This window comes from Podarcis liolepis, assembly GCF_965112155.1.
Source record: "Podarcis liolepis genome assembly, chromosome: 3".
In the NCBI taxonomy this organism is placed as follows: domain Eukaryota; kingdom Metazoa; phylum Chordata; class Lepidosauria; order Squamata; family Lacertidae; genus Podarcis; species Podarcis liolepis.
Genome location: NC_139557.1, coordinates 1,560,010 through 1,581,447, shown reverse-complemented (window position 1 = coordinate 1,581,447; position 21,438 = coordinate 1,560,010). Strand labels below are relative to the sequence as shown.

General features: G+C 43.2%; 1 protein-coding gene across 1 annotated transcript; it reads right to left on the bottom strand.

The window, feature by feature from the left end:
• Window positions 1–2,285: 2,285 nt before the first annotated feature.
• ENPP5 (ectonucleotide pyrophosphatase/phosphodiesterase family member 5) lies at window positions 2,286–7,889 on the bottom strand (the record flags this gene model as incomplete). Its single annotated transcript, XM_083493914.1, is given in 6 exon segments — window positions 2,286–2,725; window positions 2,728–2,835; window positions 5,360–5,401; window positions 5,404–5,512; window positions 5,516–5,532; window positions 7,853–7,889. Coding segments are annotated over 6 exon segments (588 nt in total). The 3' UTR covers window positions 2,286–2,450.
• Window positions 7,890–21,438: the final 13,549 nt, after the last annotated feature.

The following is a 21,438-nucleotide window of genomic DNA, read 5'->3' as shown; positions in this document are numbered from 1 at the left end:
TTAAATCAACACTCTCCTGACTTGCTCCCCTTTAACCCTTGCACTGTTCAAAGTACCTACACACGATTCTCAAAATAATTTAATGTTCTATTTTTACATCATGGTTTTTGTAAAAATGGGAGGACTAATAAAATGTAATTATTTTCACCTGGTTTTGTTGGGACTGAACTCTTATCTATCAAAACACACACACACTTTTACCATTTGAAGACTGAAAGAAGCAGCAGCAAATGTTTGCTGGGTTGTTTTCTGTTCTGGATATAGGATGAATTCCCTTGTCATCTCATTGTAGGGACCCAGTATCACGCCAGTCTCAGATGATAATAGTTTTATTTATACCCAGCCACTCTGGGTGGCTTCCAGTACATAATAAAACATCAAACATTAAAAACTACCCACTACAGGGCTCCCTTCAGATGTCTTCTAAAAGTTCCATGGTTTTTTATCTCCTTGACATCTGATGGGACGGTGTTCCACAAGTGTGCAAGAAAAACTGCATTAACCAAGTTTGTAAGACAAACACGAGGACTCTTACAAACATTCCCAAACAATTAGGACTGGGGTACATTCATATGATAGGGGTGGGGGGGGAACAGAATCACAATTGAGATGTTTTGATAACACACAGCTTTCTCTGAGTTGGGAGAGACTGTGCAGCTTTTTGGTGCCTGGATAGTGGTGGGCTCGGTGATGGTGAATAAGCTAAACCTGAATCTTGAAAAGACAGAGCCTTGGTGGGTTACTCCCTTTTCTAAGAACTGGGGACTGTTCTCTATGATACTGCACTCCCCCTTGTAGACTGTGGGTAGAGTTTGAGAAAACTATGCTGGTGCAAGTCCAGGTGGAAACCACAGCTGAGTGCCTTTCACCAGCTTTGGCTGGCTCCCCGTATGGCTGTCCCTGAACAGGCCGTGTCTGGCTACTATTGGTGATTTCATGGCTGAAATCAGCACAATTCCCTCTACAAGGCTGCCTTAAGGTCTGGCTCAGAAGCTGCAGTTGGTGTAGAACACTTTTGGGGACACCTCACAAACAATGCAGGTGTTGAAAGCTCTGAACTGACTGCCAACTGACTTCAGTAGCACTACTGAAGCACATTTATAGTTCACATTTTGACATAAAAAGCTCTAGGCAGCTCAGGACTGAAACCTGAAAGACAGCCTGCAGCATAAACCAAAATGTAGCAGACTCTAGAATGCATTTAAATATACACACATATATACCGGTACATACAAAGCTTTACACAAAAAATTGTGAAATTCAAACTGATATGGATATGATTTGGCACTCACTTTTCCTTGTTTTAGCATGCACTGAAGATAGAGGAAACTATCAGAAGACACTTCCTTGGAAATAACTTTGTTTAGGAATGTGATCATTCAAGCTTTACAGGAAGGAAATTAGTTAGAGTATAATAATAGGTATTAAGTAAAACACCTATTTGTGTACTCTAACGCAGAGACCATGTAGGAGAGAGTAGATCTAGAAATTTTAACTACCGGTATATGCTGAGTCTACTGCTAGTTCCTCTGCTGTATATACACTAGGAAGAGGATTGTGACAAAATAATTTTGAATCAGTAAATGGAAAATTTGCTGCTTATATTAGATTAAGCCATCACATTTCTTCAATAACTTAACATAAAGTTTGCCTTTATTTTCATTTAGATCTTATTAAAGCATATGCAATTGCTACATAGCTCAACCCTTAGCGTTTTGTAAGAGAATTTTTTAAAATAAAAATTCTTAAGTAAAGGTAAAGGTACCCCTGCCCGTACGGGCCAGTCTTGCCAGACTCTAGGGTTGTGCGCTCATCTCAGTCTAGAGGCCGGGAGCCAGCGCTGTCCGCAGACACTTCCGGGTCACGTGGCCAGCGTGACAAGCTGCATCTGGCGAGCCAGCGCAGCACACGGAACGCCATTTACCTTCCCACTGGCAAGCGGTCCCTATTTATCTACTTGCACCCGGGGGTGCTTTCGAACTGCTAGGTTGGCAGGCGCTGGGACCGAACGACAGGAGTGCACCCCGCCGCGGGGATTCGAACCGCCGACCATGCGATCGGCAAGTCCTAGGCGCTGAGGTTTTACCCACAGCGCCACCCGCGTCCCCTAAAAATTCTTATACATAGCAATTTAAACCAATCTGTGCATGCATGATATAGAACGTGTGATTTCCACTTTTTACAACTTGCAGAACTGCAAGTTATAAAATTAATTATTTGATTAAGTTAGAAGACTGGAAGCTTAAAGCGCATTTAAGATTATTTCCATCTCAGATTTCCAGTGACTTAGCCTTCCATGTTTCTCTATAAAAGCTTTTAACCCTTCCCACAAATGTTCTGCTGTCTACCCCAGCTGAACAGGAGATTTCACATGGTATTGCTCTTGTTCATACACATATACAATTTTTAAGAAGGCTTCTTATGAGCAATACTTTTATTTTAAGAAAGCATTAAGTCTGAAGCAATGGCTCAATTATTTCAGCATTTTGTACCCACAGACCTGGCAAGTCACTGTGGATTAAATGTTTTATGAACACTAGAAGAAAGACAAAGACAAGTATGCTGCCAAGAAAAACTCCAATAAAACAGGCATATGATTCTTGCTGAGAGTTTATATGTTGTGGCTCTTTTGGGACGGCACTAACAAGCTGATCCTTCACATTGTCAAGCGACCCATTGTTGGGCAGTGGAGTAATATCCAAGAGATGACACAAAAGGGGATATAATCTGTGGGATTCATAGCTTGCTTGGTGAGGTTCTTTCTAAAGGCAGGCCCATGAGCTAAGAAGATAGGCTGCGTATCTGGTAGCACATTGTCACATCCGTGGTTACTCACTTGAAAAAGAACAAACAAATTCTCATTTACTGCCATCTTTTGACATTCATATGTATACAGCTATGTTTCAAGAGACTATTAGACTCTTTAGACCTCTTTCCCAGAAAAACAACAACTGCTGGAACATGCAGTCATATGACCTCGGTTATATCAGTAATAACAGATATACTTCTATAGATATGTTTGGGTTTTTAGTCCCCAAACTTCTCAGACATCAAGATTTTATTATTTAGTTATTTATTATAACCCACCAAGTACATGGTTCTATTTCTCCCCACTTTAACCTCACAACAACCCTGTGAGGTCGGTTAGACTGAGAACTGTGACTGGCCCAGGCCACCAGTGAGATCCACGGCTGAGGAGGGATTTGAACCCCGGTCTCCACATGTCCTAGTCTACCATTCTATACCACACTAACTCACTATGTGTCACTATGACTAGGAGTTATTGAACTGGCACAATATGAGGACTTTAATGTGGCTATTAAGTTTGAACTGATTAAGATGACTGATAAAATCCTATGGCACAAGATACATGTGAAACATTTACCAATTTACATATTTCCAGAGGCAGACAAGGCCACTGTTGGGTTTCTCTACAAAAGCACAACACATTTCTAAGAATTATTAGAGTATGAAGCATTGCAAAGCTTCCTGAAGCAACAGAAACCTTCTGAGAGCTTATTTGGACATTACTACCATGGCTGCCAGGTGTGTATCTTGGCACTTTGCTTTTTTAATGAAACATTAGCAAGTTGATAACCAAAGATCTCATTTGCAGTCAGAGTCCCATGTTCTCAAAGTTCATTTCTGAACATTAATTTACAGCAATGTTACATTATTAGCAGGGGAATAGAAGGATGAACAATTATAGTACAGTGGTACCTTGGGTTAAGTACTTAATTCGTTCCGGAGGTCCGTTCTTAACCTGAAACTGTTCTTAACATGAAGCACCACTTTAGCTAATGGGGCCTCCCACTGGAGCAGAATTTCTGTTCTTATCCTGAAGCAAAGTTCTTAACCTGAGGTACTATTTCTCGGTTAGCGGAGTCTGTAACCTGAAGCGTATGTAACCTGAAGCGTATGTAACCCAAGGTACCACTGTATTGAGGTGTACCTTATACCCCGCCCATCTGACCGGGCCTCCCCAGCCACTCTGGGCGGCTCCCAACAGAATATTTAAAACACAATAAAACATCAAACATTAAAAACTTCCCTAAACAGGGCTGCCTTCAGATGTCTTCTAAAAGTCAGATAGTTGTTTATTTCCTTGACATCTGATGGGAGGGTGTTGCACAGGGCAGGTGCCACTACTGAGAAGGCCCTCTGCCTGGTTCCCTGTAACCTCACTTCTCGCAGTGAGGGAACCGCCAGAAGATCCTCGGAGCTGGACCTCTGTGTCCGGGCTGAACTATGGGAGTGGAGACGCTCCTTCAAGTATACTGGGTCGAGGTTGTTTAGGGCTTTAAAGGTCAGCACCAACAGAATTGTGCTTGGAAATGTATGGGAGCCAATGTAAGTCTTTCAGGAGTGGTGTTATATGGTCTCAGCGGCCACTCACAGTCACCAGACTAGCTGCCACATTCTGGATTAGTTGTAGTTTCTGGGTCACATTCAAAGGTAGCCCCACATAGAACACATTGCAGTAGTCCAAACAGGAGATAACTAGAGCATGCACCACTCTGGCCAGACAGTCTGCAGACAGGTAGGGTCTCAGATGGAGCTGTGTACCAGATGGAGCTGGTAGACAGTTGCCCTGGACACAGAATTGACCTGCACTTCCATGGACAGCTGTGAGTCCAAAATGACTCTCAGCCTCCGCATCTGGTCCTTTAAGGGCACAGTTACCGTATTTTTTGCTCTATAGGACGCACCGGACAATAAGAGGGGGAGAACAGGGGGGGGGATTCTCTCCCCTCTCTGCTCAGCGCCCCTTCAGCGAAGCGGCAAGAGAACGGAGCCCCTTCCACTTCTCCTCCTGCTTCGCTGAAGGGGCGCTGCGCAGTTCTCCCTCTCTGCTGAAGCCAGGAGAGTCTTGCTCTCCCGGCTTCAGCAAAAGGAACCCGAAGCCTTCAGAGCGCAGCGCGAGGTCCCGCTGCACTCCAAAGGCTTCAGGCGACCTCTCTCGCTCTCCAGGCTTCAGCGAAAGCAGCGCGAAGCTTCAGAGGCTTCGCGTTGCTATCGCTGAAGCCAAGGAGCCTGCATTCACTCCATAGGACGCACACACATTTCCCCTTAATTTTTGGAGGGGAAAAAGTGTGTCCTATAGAGCGAAAAATACGGTACCCGATTCAGGACCAGGGAGTCGTCCACACCAGCCCGCCCTGTCCCCCAAAAACAGTACTTCTGTCTTGTCAGGATTCAACCTCAATCTGTAACACTGTAGGGTAAAGTGGGATAACCTAACTCTGGCTAAGCACAACATACTATAGTTACTGAATCACACTGGTTTTCAATTGTGAGTTTGGTGTCTTTTTTTTTCTTTCCACAAAGCAGGTTCAAAGGTGAATGAAAGAATACTTACATACAAATTCAGATTTATTTTGCAAGATTTCCCATCCTTCATAGCAACTGCTAAAATGGGTTGAATTCTACAGCTGTGTTGGAAATGCAGTCTACTTGGGATATCCTCCTTCTTATCAACACGCATGTGAGGATGAACATTGGCTAATGCATTTTATACTTCAGCAAATTTCCCTTCAGATAAAATCCAAAAAGAAGGCTTTAATAGAAGGATCCTGAGAAATTGTTTGGTTTACACGCACAAAGAAGAAGCTGGTGGTCAAGAAATGTGTAGCTAATAGATAAACAAATGCACCTACTGCAAGACTGTGGTCAGTTGCTTGCTGTTCTCCCAGATTTCAATAGGATTTTAAGCAGCCCAACTTGACAACCATTGCAACCATAATATATTAAGCACACGTGCATAGTCTTGTAACACTGTAAAGACCAATTAATCTATTGTGGCATGAGCTTTCATAGTCCAAGTCTTCAATCCTACATGCACTTACCTGGAAGTAAACACCACTGAATTCAATGTGGCTTTTTTCTGAGTTGACCTATACAGTTTTCCCCTGTAATGCTCACTTCATCAGATGCATAAAGTGTTAAGCAGCTACAGCTTTATGCTATAAAGCGAAGTGTCACAATAAACATAATATGTAAGGCCAGTTCATGGTATGATATACCAACCGCAACTCAAGCTGAATTTAAACAAGACAAGTGATGAGCAGAACACATCATAGGTAAGGTTTTTTACATAAACACAGGCCTGTATGTATGCAGCATTTACATGTCACACCAGTTCCCCGCCTTACTGTGGGGCATGTAAATTCTGTGAACATACATATTGGCGCATAGGTTCAGAGCCCTTTAAATGCAATTCCAGGCCACCCATATACAATTACTAGTTGCATGCTCCCAGTATCCCAGTTAAGCCTTAGGCGAGTATTTCTCAGGTAGTAATAATGGACTAGTTCAAGGGTCCCCAACCAGTATAAAGCGCACACATGGGGCGAGAGGAAGAAGTGCTGCTAGTTGGGGGAGGGGTAGAAATCCTTCCAGGTGCCAGAGCCCAGCCAAGACTAGCTCACCATTCCCCCCAGGTGCCTAGAAGGTGCCAAGACCTAGAAGGTCTTCTTTCCCTTCATTACGCCATCACCACTCACTTCCATGACCAATCTCTGGCGTCTGATAAGAGGGAGTTGGTCTTTAAAGGGACCAAGCCTACCATGGTCACCAGACTTTCATTTCTGCCAAAACAGCTGCAGTCAGCCTGCTCCTCAGTCACCAACTCAGACGGAAAGAAAACTTGTGCTCTCTTCACAACAAAAAAAAAAAAACACTGACTGGAAAAGATGGCCCACTTCATGCACAGTGTTCCAGCACTGCCCTACTTCTGTTTTGAAATGAAAGTCATGCTCAAGATTAAGTTTAGGGCATGGGTAGGCAAACTAAGCCCCGGGGACTGGATCTGGCCCAATTGCCTTCTAAATCCAGCCTGCGGATGGTCCGGGAATCAGCATGTTTTTACATGAGTAGAATGTGTGCTTTTATTTCAAATGCATCTCTGGGTTATTTGTGGGGCATAGAAATTCATTCATTTTTTTTCTTTCAAAATAAAGTCCGGCCCCCCACAAGGCCTGAGGGACAGTGGACCGGCCCCCTGCTGAAAAAGGTTGCTGACCCCTGGTTTAGGGTAGGTTTAGGATTACGCTTAGGCTGGGAAAGGTAAAGAGCTCAAAGTGCATTACAAGTGCACAATCTTCATGGAATGGAGCCAGCTGCTTTCTGCAGGCGACACATCCTGCAAGGACGACACAGGCAAATGCACTCTTATTTCCCAGCCTGAGCAAGTCAGTGGCACCCGCTGCCCTCCACACTCTGCAAAGCGGATGAAACACAGGTGGGGGGGGCAGGGAGTGTCACTATTTAATTTCTTACAAGGGGCCAGGGGGTGGGAACACTTGTTGCAGCCAGGTGAACGTGCTTCAAAGCAAAGTGCTGGAGAGGCTTCAGCTGCCTGCCGCCCCAATTCCCCAAGAATGCCTCATGGCCCAAGTGGGAAAGCAAGCGGGGGGGGTTGGAGTCCCACAAACTGCACTATTTTTTTTAATTAAAAAAAATCTGGTGGGGCAGAAGACTTTGCTGTGGCACCCATGGGCACCACATTGGGGAAGGCAGGACTAGATTATGGCTGAATTGCAGGCACGCACTTTCCAAGTCGGTATGGGCTCAGTTTTGCTTATTCCTTATGGCCCCCACAGAAATATGAACATCACTGCTAAGATTTTTGAAGAGAATCTCGAAACGAGCAATACTTGTGGCTCTCACCGAAATATCCCGACACTGCTCTAGTTACTATAACGTTCCAAAACAATTTCCCTGTAATCTGCTGAACAAGTCAGTTTGAAAAGCTATAAATGAATTATTATTATTAAGCTTCTAGCCCAACTGCAATATTTTAAGAGGTGTTCTTTTAATTCTAGATAAAATGCTGCATCCAATCATTCCTTACGGGTTTTGAAATGATCCTGATGCTCTGCCATGGTCATTTCGTGCCTCCTTCTGGTGAAACAGCTGCATCAGGCGAAGGGCTGGTCATTCTGCTCTCCATCCCGACCAAGTCCCGCGACTCTGTCCTTCCGGGACGGAGCCCTTCGGCGGCCACGGGCGCTCCGGGAGCCCCCCAAGGCGGCTCTCTTCAGCTCCGACCCCGCTCAGCCCCGGAGGCGCCCGCCCCACCTGCTGCTCGTGGCCCGCCAGGCCCTTTCCTGCAAGCCTCTTGCCCGGGATCCGGCCCGCGAAGCTCCGGGGCCTCTGGGGGCCCGAGCCTCGCCCGGGAGGCCCCCTCTTTCCTCTGAGCGCGCCTGCGCGGTGAAGGAGCCCCCCCCTCGCCTGGCCGAGTTCGCGTCCCGCGCTTGACTGCGGGAGAAGCTCGCGAAACCAGGAAGCGAGGAAAGCGGAGGAAAGTTCGCAGCCAGTCGTGAAGGCGTGCAAAGGCTGGGATGCTGAACAGAGAAGACAGGGTGTGTGTGTGTCCCCCCCTACGCAGGGACGCAGCAGCCCCCCCCCGTCTCATCCTGGAGGGAGGCAGTTTGCCCCGTGATTCAGCCCCCCCCCCGCTCCTCTCTTTTTTCTTTCTTGTAAAGGAAAGCTCAGAGTCTGGGGCCCCTGCCTGGCTGGGGGGTGCCCTTTCAGGCATTTTGGGTGCTATGCCCCCCCCCAGAAGTGCCCATGGGCATAGCCGGGGGGCAGGGAACAGCTGCCCCCTAATCAATACAAATCTGAGGTTCTGCCCCCCCAACAAAAATCCTGGCTACACCCATGGAAGTGTCACCGCAGCCCAGGATCGTGGGGGGGGGGGCTGTGCTTTATGGCACCTTTCCCCCCATCTTGTCTCCTAGCTTCATGCGATGGAATCCGGCCTCCTTAGTAGAGCCTCCTCTCGCCTGGCACAGTGACTCCTGTATAGAAAGAAGAAGCAGCCATCTCTATAGCGGAGAAGGTGGTGGATGCCCAATACAAAAAGGGAATTCATGATGCAGGATGGGGGGGCAGCATTCCTATTAAGTTGTGGGTGAACATATCAGACGGCACAGCGGTTCTTCAAACAGCTCTTGTTTATTCACAGGCCAGAACAGAACTGAACTGAAGGGTTCAGCCAGCCTGCTTATATAGAGCTCCACTACAACACAACAGTAACAACTTTCTGTAACTATCCAATCACTGAACGTCACTTTCCATCCCTTATTTGCATATGTGGACCTGCGTGAAAACTATCTACAGTGTCCCCCTACTGGCCCAGGGTGAGAACTTTAGTACATAACAATTCCCTGTATAGATCATTTTTCCAAAGTGCCTAGGCGTTCTTACAAACATTATGAATGCATAAAATAATATGAGGAGTAGAGCGTAGACAAGAATCATCACTCCCACCAAACTTCAATATTGCTTTTCCACTGAAGTACAGAACTAATGTATTTGTACAAAAATATGGAAGGAAACGAAAAGCTCTGCACTTGCTCACCCGCTAGTTCAAATGCAAATTCAAATGCAAAGAAACGAGTAAGAAAGGAGCGCGCCCCCTCCACCAGCAGTGAGGAAGGCAAAGAACAAAGCACATGGAGAAAGCCCCCTTAGTACTCCATGAGTTTGAGGGAGGGAAAGGCTTTAATGCAACAGCAGGGGAAAGGGGGGGGAGGGATGGGGGTGCTGACCCAAAGTCAACTGCGATTTAAAGGAACAGTATTAGAAAGATGGAGAAGCCTGGTGCACTCTGACTGGCTCCTCAGATCTGTGTAAACTAATATAAAAATATAGTTTGACTTTTCTCACTTGTTTAGTTACATGTCCATCTAATAACTATTTGGATCTGTCATGATGATATCCAAACATAACTACTGTATCTGTGAAATAAAGATCCATTTATTTCTTCTTCTTCTTTTCTATTTTTAAAAAAAAGATATTTATTAAGAGTTTAAGAATTACAAAAAGCAGAAAAAGAAAAAACAATAAAAAATTAACAAAACATACATCACAATACATATAAAAAGAAAAGAAAAAACTTAAAATAAAAACAATACAGCAATACAACAAAAAAGAAAAAAACATTAAAACACATCCGATATTCCATATCTTTACCTTTCATTTTCTTGTTTCATCGACCTCCTCACACCTCCCTTTTTGTATTCTAGTTCAATTAACTATTTCAGCAAATTCTTTCCATCTTTCTCAATTTTTGTTCTATAATTTATCTTAACGGTCTAACCTTAATTTTTTTTGGCCCATTATCAATTAGCTTTTACTTAGTTCTTTATTACATTTCTGCTAAAACCATATAGCTTCATTCCAACATCCTTCTAACATTCATTAATTTTGCAATGTTTTTGTAAATATACTTTAAATTTTTTCCAATCTTCTTCCACCGACTCTTCTCCCTGGTCTCGGATTCTGCCAGTCATTTCCGCCAATTCCATGTAGTCCATCAGCTTCATCTGCCATTCTTCCCTGGTGGGTAGATCTTGTGTCTTCCACTACTTTGCAATAAGTATTCTTGCTGCTGTTGTGGCGTACATAAAAAAAATCCTATCTTTCCTTAGCACCAATTGGCCGACCATGCCCAGGAGAAAGGCCTCTGGTTTCTTCAGGAAGGTATATTTAAATACCTTTTTCATTTCATTATAGATCATCTCCCAGAATGCCTTAATTTTTGGGCATGTCCACCAAAGGTGAAAGAATGTACCTTCAGTTTCATTACATTTCCAACATTTATTATCGGGCAGATGATAAATTTTTGCAAGCTTGACTGGTGTTATGTACCACCTGTAAATCATTTTCATTAAATTCTCTTTTAAGGCATTACATGCCGTAAACTTCATACCAGTGGTCCATAACTGTTCCCAGTCAGCCATCATGATATTATGTCCAACATCTTGTGCCCATTTAATCATAGCAGATTTCACCGTTTCATCCTGAGTATTCCATTTCAACAGCAAGTTATACATTCTTGACAAATTCTTAACTTTAGGGTCTAACAATTCTGTTTCCAATTTTGATTTTTCCACCTGGAAGCCTAATTTTTTATCCAAATTGTATGCCTCCATTATTTGATAATAGTGGAGCCAATCTCGTACTCTATTTTTTAGTTTTTCAAAACTCTGCAATTTTAATCTGACTCCCTCTTGTTCCAGAATTTCCCAATACTTCGGCCATTTGGCCTCCATATTGAGTTTTTTCTGTGCCTTTGCTTCCATTGGTGACAACCATCTTGGGGTTTTATTTTCTTTCTTTCTTTTTTAAAAGATATTTATTAGAGTTTCCATTTTTTTACAAACAAAAAGAAAAAGCAAACATAAAAATATTAAAAACACATAAATTTCACAGCTTATTTTCTCATAACTTATTTCCCCGACCTCCTCGTACCTCCCCTTCTTGTATATCCAGTTTAAATTGTTTATACAGCAAATCCTTATCTCAAAGCATTACAGCTTAAAAAGAAAAAAGAAACACCTTATTTTCTCTCCAACATCTTAAATTATTATAAACTTTAAATTCTTACTTATAAAAAGAAAGCCATTTTATCATAATTACAGCTTGAAACCACTTAATTTCGATCCAGCATCATTCAACATTCCTTAATTTTACAGTATTTTTGTAAATAGTCCTTAATTTTTTTCCAGTCTTCTTCTGCCGACTCTTCTCCCTGGTCACGGATTCTGCCAGTCATTTCTGCCAGTCCCATACAGTCAATCAGCTTCATCTGCCATTCTTCCAAAGTGGGTAGATCTTGTGTCTTCCGGGGTTTTATTTTCTAACAAGTCCTTATATCTTATCCAAACATTAAACAATGTTTTTCTGACAATATGGTTTTTAAACGCTTTGTGTGCTTTAACCTTATCATACCACAGATATGCATGCCAACCAAATACATTGTTGAAACCTTCCAAATCCAGCACATCCGTGTTTTCAAGGAGCATCCATTCTCTCAGCCAGCAAAATGCGGCTGATTCATAATAAAGTTTAAGGTCTGGCAGGGCAAATCCACCTCTTTCTTTGGCATCTGTTGATATCTTAAATTTTATTCGAGGTTTCTTGCCCTGCCAGACAAATCTAGAGATATCTCTCTGCCACTTCTTGAAACAGTCCATTTTATCCAGGATTTGCAAAGTTTGAAACAAAAACAGCATTCTTGGCAATATGTTCATTTTTATCGCAGCAATTTGGCCTAACAATGATAACTTCAAATTTGACCATATTTCTAGATCCTTTTTCACTTCAACCCAGCATTTTTCATAATTATCCTTAAATAAATTCACATTCTTGGCAGTCATGTTAACCCCTAGGTATTTTACTTTCTTAACCAGTGATAATCCTGTCTCTTTCTGAAACTTATCTCTCTCCATTTCAGTTAAATTTTTCTCTAAGACTTTAGTTTTCATCTTATTCAGCTTAAATCCTGCTAAGTGACCAAATTCTTGAATCAGTTCTAGTACTCTTTTGGTGCTTGATTCTGGTTCCTGTAAAGTCAATACCAAGTCATCAGCAAATGCTTTCAATTTGTACTGTTTGACTCCCACTTGTATACCTTTTACCAATTGGTCCCTTCTAATCATATTTAGCAAAACCTCCAAGACCGAGATAAAAAGCAATGGAGAGATTGGGCAACCTTGTTGTGTTCCTTTCTCAATCTTAAATTCTTCCGTCACTACGTTGTTCACAATTAATTTAGCCTTCTGTTCTGAATAAATTGCACCTATACCGTTTCCAAAACCTTGACCAACCCCCATCCCCAGTAAATTCTTTTTCATAAAACTCCAGGAAATGTTGTCGAAAGCTTTCTCCGCGTCCACAAATATCAAAACTGCTTTGGTATTGATCTTCACTTGTAGTTTTTCTAAGATATTAATTATATTCCTCGTATTGTCAGACAAGTGTCTGCCCGGGAGAAAGCCCACTTGATCTTTATGAATTACTTCTGTTAGCACCTTTTTTAATCTTTTTGCCAAAATGTCTGCAAAGATTTTATAATCCACATTAAGCAATGATATGGGGCGGTAGTTCTTAAGCTGCGTCTTTTCAGTCTCTGTTTTCAGTATAAGTGTGATGTACGCTTCCTTCCACGACTCTGGTGCCCTTTTCCCTTCCAGTATTTCATTACAGACTTCCTTTAAAGGTTGTATTAACCATTCTTTCAAAGATCTGTAATATCTAGAAGTCAGTCCATCCGGTCCTGGAGATTTACCCAGTTGCATGTTCTGAATGGCCCCTTCTACTTCCTGTTCTGTTATTTTGTAATTCAGCATTAATTTATTTTCTTGTGAAATTTTTTGTAGTCCATTGATTTTCAAAAATTTATCAATGTCCATTTCTTTCTGCTTCCCCTGTGTATAAAGTTGTTTAAAAAACCTCTGGAAGCACTTTCTTATTTCCACTGGGTTCTGTATATTCTTACCTTCCACTTCCAAATTCGTGATAGTATTAAGTTTTTGTCTTTTTTTCATTTGCCAAGCCAACAGTTTCCCACACTTATTTGCTGATTCAAATGTCTTTTGTCTCATCTGTTTAATCTTCCATTCTATTTCCTGGTTCATCATTTTCATGTATTGTACTTGATATAACTTTATCTCTTTCAAGATCTCCTGGGACTTTGGTTTCACCCTCAATTTCTTCTCACCTTCCTTTATTTTTTCCAGGATTTTATCTTTTTTCTCATTTTGCATTCTCTTCTTAATTGCATTCTGTTGTATCAAAAATCCTCTCATAACAGCTTTACGTGCATCCTAGATTATTCTTTTTTCCACAGTAGTGTTCATATTTATCTTGAAATAGTCTCTCAAAGTTTTTTGGGCCTTCTTAATAAATTCTTCATTCCTAAACAAAGAGTCATTCATCCTCCATCTAAAGGAACCAATTGGCATCAATTTCATTTCCATCTTCACAGCATTATGATCAGAGCAGGTTTTGGGACAGATTTCAACTTTGCTAATCTTCGGGGCCAGTCCTCTAGTTACCCAAATTTGGTCAATTCTTGTCCATGTCATTTTAGCCTCGGAGAAGAAAGTTCCCTCTCTTCCCAAAGGGTTCTTCATTCTCCAGATATCAACTAAGTCCATATTTTCAGTCATGTCAAAGAAAGTTTTTGGTAGTCTTCCATCCTTGGTAAGTGTCTGTCTTTGTTCCTTATCCATATTCGTAGAGACTACGCCATTCATGTCTCCCATCAAGTTCATATTATAGTCCATATAGTCCATCAAGGTCTCATGTAGTTTTTTTAAGAATTCCGATTTTCCTTCATTTGGTGCATAAATGCCTATTATCTGGAATTTTTCTCCTTGCGTTTGAATTTCAATTGCTACAAATCTTCCTTGATCATCTTTAAATTTAAATTTTGGTGCTAGATTCTCCTTTGTGTAGAGGACCACTCTTCTTTTTTTAACTTTATCCGATGAGATAAATTCTTGGCCTAGTCTTTTGTTATTCAATAACTTCCTATGTGACCGTGTCACATGTGTTTCTTGTAAACAAATCAAGTCCAAATGCTCTTTTTTCAATAAATGACATACTCTCCGCCTGTTTTCTGGGCTGTTCAGTCCATTAACATTCCAAGTCAGAACCTGCAGTGCCATCGTGTAGTTACTTTTGTGCCCCCCCCACTGCCCCCAAAGCTTGCTCCTCTTCTGTTGGTAATGATGTTGTCATGTTCACTGGGGGGTCCAGTCCAAAAGATAATGTTAATATGTCCAACGTTCCCCTATTTGGTGATGTTCTCTCCACTGCACTTTGCTCTGGTCCTCTGCCTAGTGATCCTCTGTCCAATGTTGTCGGCTCTTTTCCAATTCCCTTCTGTAGATCTTCTTCGTGGTTGTACAGAAACTTTACTTTATCTTCTACAGATCTTATTTTTATTTTCCTTCCTTTAAAACTGAATGATAGGCCTTGAGGGAATTCCCACCTAAAGTTAATTTTGTTCCTTCTCAGCAAAACAACTAGATCTCCAAAATTGAACCTGAGGTCCAGAAGGTGTTTTGGGATGTCCTTGAATATTTCCACTCTTGACTGATGTATTACCAAGGTCTTCTCGTAGTGCCAGCCCAAAATTTTATCCCTCTCTTCTTTAGATCGGAGGGTAATCAAACAGTCTCTTATTCTATTCTTCTCCTTCTTCCCTCCTCTTCCGAGTCTAAAGGCCCTCACAATTTTAAACTCTTCTGTTCCCAAATCCAAGTCCCAGTGGACTGTAAATTCCTCCGTAAGATAATCTACCAGAGAGTCTTTTTCTAGTTCAGGTACAGCTCTAATCCTCAGGTTTGTCTGTTTCTCCTTAAGCTCAATCATAGAAAGCGCCAGCTTATGGTCCTCCAGTTGCTTCTGCAGGTCTGGAACTCTCTCTGTTTCCAGTTGGGTTACCTTTGCTTCCACAGTAACCACCTTTTCCTTAACTTCCTCTGCAATCTGTCGGGTTGAATTGGACTCCTTGACCAATTTCTCAATAGCTTCTGTATTGGAGTTAACTTTTTGTCCCAAACTATTTATGCTTTGTGTATTTTGATCCATTTTTTTATTCATTTGTTCCAAAGAATCATTAATTTTGCTCAGAGCAAGTGTCAGAGCTTCTTCTGAAATCATTCCTTTTGGTTTAGAATGCATTAATGCAGCTGCAGATGAGGAAGGAGGGTCGGATGTAGAGGCTCTTCTCCAAGACTTCCCAGATCTTGTTTTTTCTTGGATTGGGGGATCTATTTTTTCTTTCCCATCTGCCATAACACTTAAGCCCTTCAAGGTCAAATACAGTCCCAGAGTCTTATCTTTGAAGTTGGAAAATTCCACTCCTTGTAGCAATTTCAAAGTCCTCCTCTAGAGGGAAGTGGTTACTGTTTATATTAAGTTAACCCAAAATGCCCCCCCTTTTTTTGAAAGTTACAATTGCACCATTATATTTAGTATCAAATCTCGACTTTTAGATCATGAGAAGGTAGTTGAAACTTTTGAGTCAGGCAAAGGTAGTTGAAACAATGTATCACTCTCACTTCACTGACAGTCAAAATAAATAGTCTGTTCACAGTCTGTGCGGAGCTCCGAAATGCAGCAGTTTTAATGGCTGCCGTTCCCAGGTTCCGAGCGATGGAAATTTAGCTTCTTGCTCTCTTTTAGCAGGCAACTAACATCCAAAAGCTCCCCCCCTTCCCCTGCTTCCAAGGGGGGCTCGCTATTTTTGTGCTGGAAATTTAGACGTTTAAAGTAGACTTTTCCAGGCTTTAGCTTAAATCTGTTTGCTTCCGATTATTTACAAAAGGAGGAAGGCGGACTTCCTGTTTTAAACCTCCCCCCTTTCGTTGTCAAATTCAGCTTTTAAAACTCCAATTCTTCACTTTACTCACGGGTAATTATTTTTAAGCCAATTGTCCACAGGAAAAAGTCAGCGCTCTCCGGCAACGGCTGTGCGGCTTTACTCCGTGAAAGTAGCAGTCAGTTCGAAGCACCGCACCGCTCACCCCACTTCGCTCCGGAGCCCCAGAATGGGATTCCCCACGAGTAGGGGAGGCGCTCTTGGTGCCCGCCGAATCCCACGTTCCCAGGCTACCTCCACCTGGGATTTTTAAAGGGGTCCCCACCTTCGCCACGGCGGGAGACCCAGTTCTCACGGAGCGGATTCCTCCGGTCAGAGGAACTCCGCCATTAGCCGATGACGCCATCCCACAAGATCCATTTATTTCTTTATTTAATAAACTTAAATGACTTTGGAGGGTGGTAGATCACTGCCAGTTTTTGATATTGGATAGTAGATCACAGCCTACTCCAAGTTGGACATGCCAGTTGTAAAGCATATTAAGAAACAGGAGCACGTCTTCAAGGAATATGGAGACACAATTGCCAGAAACTCAGCTTAATCACCTGTTATTTTGAATAAGCAATTTAGTAAAGAAGGCTGTGCCCATGGCCACCCTGGCCTGCTGTTTCCAGGGCTAGTGATAGTGCCAGGCACCACACACCTGTTTTAGGTAACCCACTGTTTGGTGCAAGTCTGGTATATCAGAAAACATGTTATCTCAAAGCTTCCTTTTAAAAATGGCCTAGGACACATGTAAACAAATACCTCTCACACACGTGGACCTCAGGTCCCTACGGTGTGGGGAGGGTAGGGAGGTCCTTGCAGAGGTGAGAGACAACGGTGAGGATGCATCAAGTGCTGCCTACTAGTGTGGACAGGAAACACTGAGACAGAATTCAATTGGAAATGCTCATGTGTTCATAAAAGGTAAAGGTAAAGGGACCCCTGATCGTGGCCGACTCTGGGGTTGCGGCGCTCATCTCGTTTTATTGGCCGAGGGAGCCGGCGTACAGCTTCCGGGTCATGTGGCCAGCATGACTAAGCCGCTTCTGGCGAACCAGAGCAGCGCATGGAAATGCCATTTACCTTCCCGCTGGAGTGGTACCTATTTATCTACTTGCACTTTGAGGTGCTTTCGAAACTGCTAGGTGGGCAGGAGCAGGGACCGAGCAACGGGAGCTCACCCCGTTGCGGGGATTTGAACCACCGACCTTCTGAGCTTCTGACCTTGTGAGAGTCAGTGCAGTGTAGTGGTTAAGAGGAGTGGACTCGTAATCTGGTGAACTGGGTTCGTGTCTCTGCTCCTCCACATGCAGCTGCTGGGTGACCTTGGGCCAGTCACACTTCTCTGAAGTCTCTCAGCCCCACTCACCTCACAGAGTGTTTGTTGTGGGGGAGGAAGGGAAAGGAGCATGTTAGCCGCTTTGAAACTCCTTTGGGTAGTGATAAAGCGGGATATCAAATCCAAACTCTTCTACTCTTCTCTTCTTCTGATCAGCAAGTCCTAGGCTCTGTGGTTTAACCCACAGCGCCACCCACGTCCCTATGTGTTCATAGCCATGGTCAAAAACTATTTTGACAATCGAAGGCCACCATGTAAACTGGATCACCTGTTTACATCATCCTTGTTGGTGCTCTCATAGAATGGTTAGCTAACCAGGACATTCCTTTGCAAAAGCCATGCTGATTCTTCTTCTGCAAAACTTGTTCTTTCATGTGATCAGTCATCATATATTTTATAACACTTTCCACTGCTTTCCCCAGAACAGATGTGAAGTCTGTAATTCCCTGGACCCTGTTAAAGGAAAATCCTTGGGCTCACTTGGATTGCCAAACAAAGACACCAGCCAGGAATATAGGAGCAAAACAGCAGCCAGTAGGCCTGATCTTTATTCAAGACTGTTGCAACAGGACTTCCACCCACCCCATAGAAGAAGCAGGAAGTAGTCCTGAAGAAAGGATGGCTCCTTCTCTTATAAATTTTCCCTTTTCCCCATAAACATCTTTGGTGACGCATCATGCACACATCATAGATACATCATACATATGGGGTATGTATGTATGTATGAGGGAGGGGTCTCTGGCAGAAATCAATTTATCAGGTTTTGCCCCCAACCCTCCCTTGCCCTCTATCTTACATCCATTAAGTGATACAAAGGAAATATTTAAAAGTTCCTGGTTTTCCCAGTCAGGTAATCACACCTCTTTGTCCTGACCGAAAGCACAGTCCATTCTTGGATGGTTTGCTATTGTCCGTGTGCTGGCTACCCGTCTGGCACCCATCTGCCTGGATGCCAGTGATTATCTCTTCTGCAAGAGACTGCTGTGTACAGGATCCCAAGTTGCAGGGAGTATGGCTGTCTTTACCAGTTTTCCCAAGTCCCCCCTTTGGCAGTCCTTTGTTCCCTGAGTAAAATGAAGCTGGGATGGTGTTTTGCTGCACAAGGGAAGATGAATACCATGTAACTTTGAACAAGATACAATGTGGCAAAACTGGTGGGTTTTATGGGGATATTTACAATATTGAATGGTGTTGGTTTGGGGGGATGGTCTGGGGGTGCAGTGTCCCATTTAACTGGAAACAACCTCGCCCCCTAACCTTTATAAAAATTCTGGTAACAGCCCCCTTCCCCTTCATGGTTCACTGCCTCGCCGTGGCGAAGGGGCTTGAAGAACTCAAAGAAGCTATGAACTATGCCGAGCAGGGCACCCAAGATGAACAGGTCACAGTGGAGAGTTTTGACCAAACGTGATCCACCTGGAGGAGGAACCGGCAAGCCACTCCAGTATCCCTGCCAAGAAAACTCCATGGACAAAGACAACAGGCATATAAAAGTTATGACGCTGGAAGATGAGCCCCTCAGGTCGGAAGGCGTCCAACATGCTACTGAGGAAGAGCGGAGAACAAGTACAAGTAGATCCAGAGCTGATGAAGCAGCTGGGCCAAAGCCGAAAGGACGCTCAGTTGCGGATATGCCTGGAAGCGAAAGGAAAGTCCAATGCTGTAAAGAAAAATATTGCATAGGAACCTGGAATGTAAGAACCATGAGCCTGGGTAAGTTGGATGTGGTCAAAAATGAGATGGCAAGAATAAATATTGACATCCTGGGCATCAGTGAACTACTGTGGGCAAGAAACCCGCAAAAGAAATGGAGTGGCCCTCATAGTCAACAAAAGAGTGGCGAAAGCAGTACTGGGATGCAATCTCAAAAATGATAGAATGATCACAATACGAATCCAAGGCAGACCTTTTAACATAACAGTAATCCAAGTTTATGTACCAGCTACTGGTGCTGAAGAAACTGAAATTGACCAATTCTATGAAGACTTATAACACCTTATAGAAGTGACACCAGAGAAGGATGTTCTTCTCATTATAGGGGATTGGAATGCTAAAGTAGGGAATCAAGAGATAAAAGGAACAACTGGCAAGTTTGGCCTTGGAGTTCAAAATGAAGCAGGGCAAAGGCTAATAGAGTTCTGTCAAGAGAACAAGCTGGTCATCACAAACACGCTTTTCCAACAACACAATAGACGACTCTACATGTGGACATCACCAGATGGGCAGCATCGAAATCAGATTGATTATATTCTCTGCAGCCAAAGATGGAGAAGCTCAATACAGTCAGCAAAAACAAGCCCTGGAGCTGACTGTGGCTCAGATCATCAGCTTCTTATAGCAAAATTCAAGCTTAAACTGAAGAAAGTAGGAAAAACCACTGGGCCGGTAAGATACAATCTAAATCAAATCCCTTATGAATACACAGTGGAAGTGAGGAACAGGTTTAAAGATTTAGATTTGCTAGACAGAGTGCCTGAAGAACTATGGATGGAGGCTTGCAACATTATACAGGAGGCAGCAACAAAAACCATCCCAATGAAAAGGAAATGCAAGAAAGCAAAGTGGCTGTCCAACGAGGCCTTACAAATAGCGGGGGAGAGAAGGCAAGCAAAATGCGAGGGAGATAGAGAAAGATACAGGAAATTGAATGCAGATTTCCAAAAAATAGCAAGGAGCACAAGGTTATGCTTAAAATTCTACAAGGTAGGCTCAAGCAGGATGTGGACCGAGAACTCCCAGAAGTGCAAGCTGGATTTATAAGAGGCAGAGGAACCAGAGACCAAATTGCAAACATGCGCTGGATTATGGAGAAAGCTAGAGAGTTCCAGAAAGGCATCTACTTCTGCTTCATTGACTATGCAAAAGCCTTTGACTGTGTCAACCACAGCAAACTATGGCAAGTTCTTAAAGAAATGGGAGTGCCTGATCACCTCATCTGTCTCCTGAGAAATCTCTATGTGGGACAAGAAGCTACAGTTAGAACTGGATATGGAACAACTGATTGGTTCAAAATTGGGAAAGGGGTACGACAAGGCTGTATATTGTCTCCCTGCTTATTTAACTTATATGCAGAATTCATCATGCGAACGGCTGGGCTGGATGAATCCCTAGCCGGAATTAAGATTGCCGGAAGAAATATCAACAACCTCAGATATGCAGATGACACAACCTTGATGGCAGAAAGTGAGGAGGAATTAAAGAACCTCTTATTGATGGTGAAAGAGGGGAGTGCAAAATATGGTCTGAAGCTCAACATCAAAAAAACAAAGATCATGGCCACTGGTCCCATCACCTCCTGGCAAATAGAAGGAGAAGAAATGGAGACAGGGAGAGATTTTACTTTCTTGGGCTCCATGATCACTGCAGATGGTGACAGCAGTCACGAAATTAAAAGACGCCTGCTTCTTGGGAGAAAAGCAATGACAAACCTAGACAGCATCTTAAAAAGCAGAGACATCACCTTGCCAACAAAGGTCTGTATAGTTAAAGCCATGGTTTTCCCAGTAGTGATGTATGGAAGTGAGAGCTGGACCATGCAGAAGGCTGATCGCCGAAAAATTGATGCGTTTGAATTCTGGTGCTGGAGGAGACTCTTGAGAGTCCCATGGACTGCAAGAAGATCAAACCTCTCCATTCTGAAGGAAATCAGCCCTGAGTGCTCACTGGAAGGACAGCTCGTGAAGCTGAGGCTCCAATACTTTGGCCACCTCATGAGAAGAGAAGACTCCCTGGAAAAGACCCTGATGTTGGGAAAGATGGAGGGCACAAGGAGAAGGGGACGACAGAGGACAAGATGGTTGGATAGTGTCTTCGAAGCTACAAACATGAGTCTGACCAAAGTGCGGGAGGCAGTGGAAGACAGGAGTGCCTGGCGTGCTCTGGTCCAGGGGGTCACGAAGAGTCGGACACAACTAAACGACTAAACAACAAC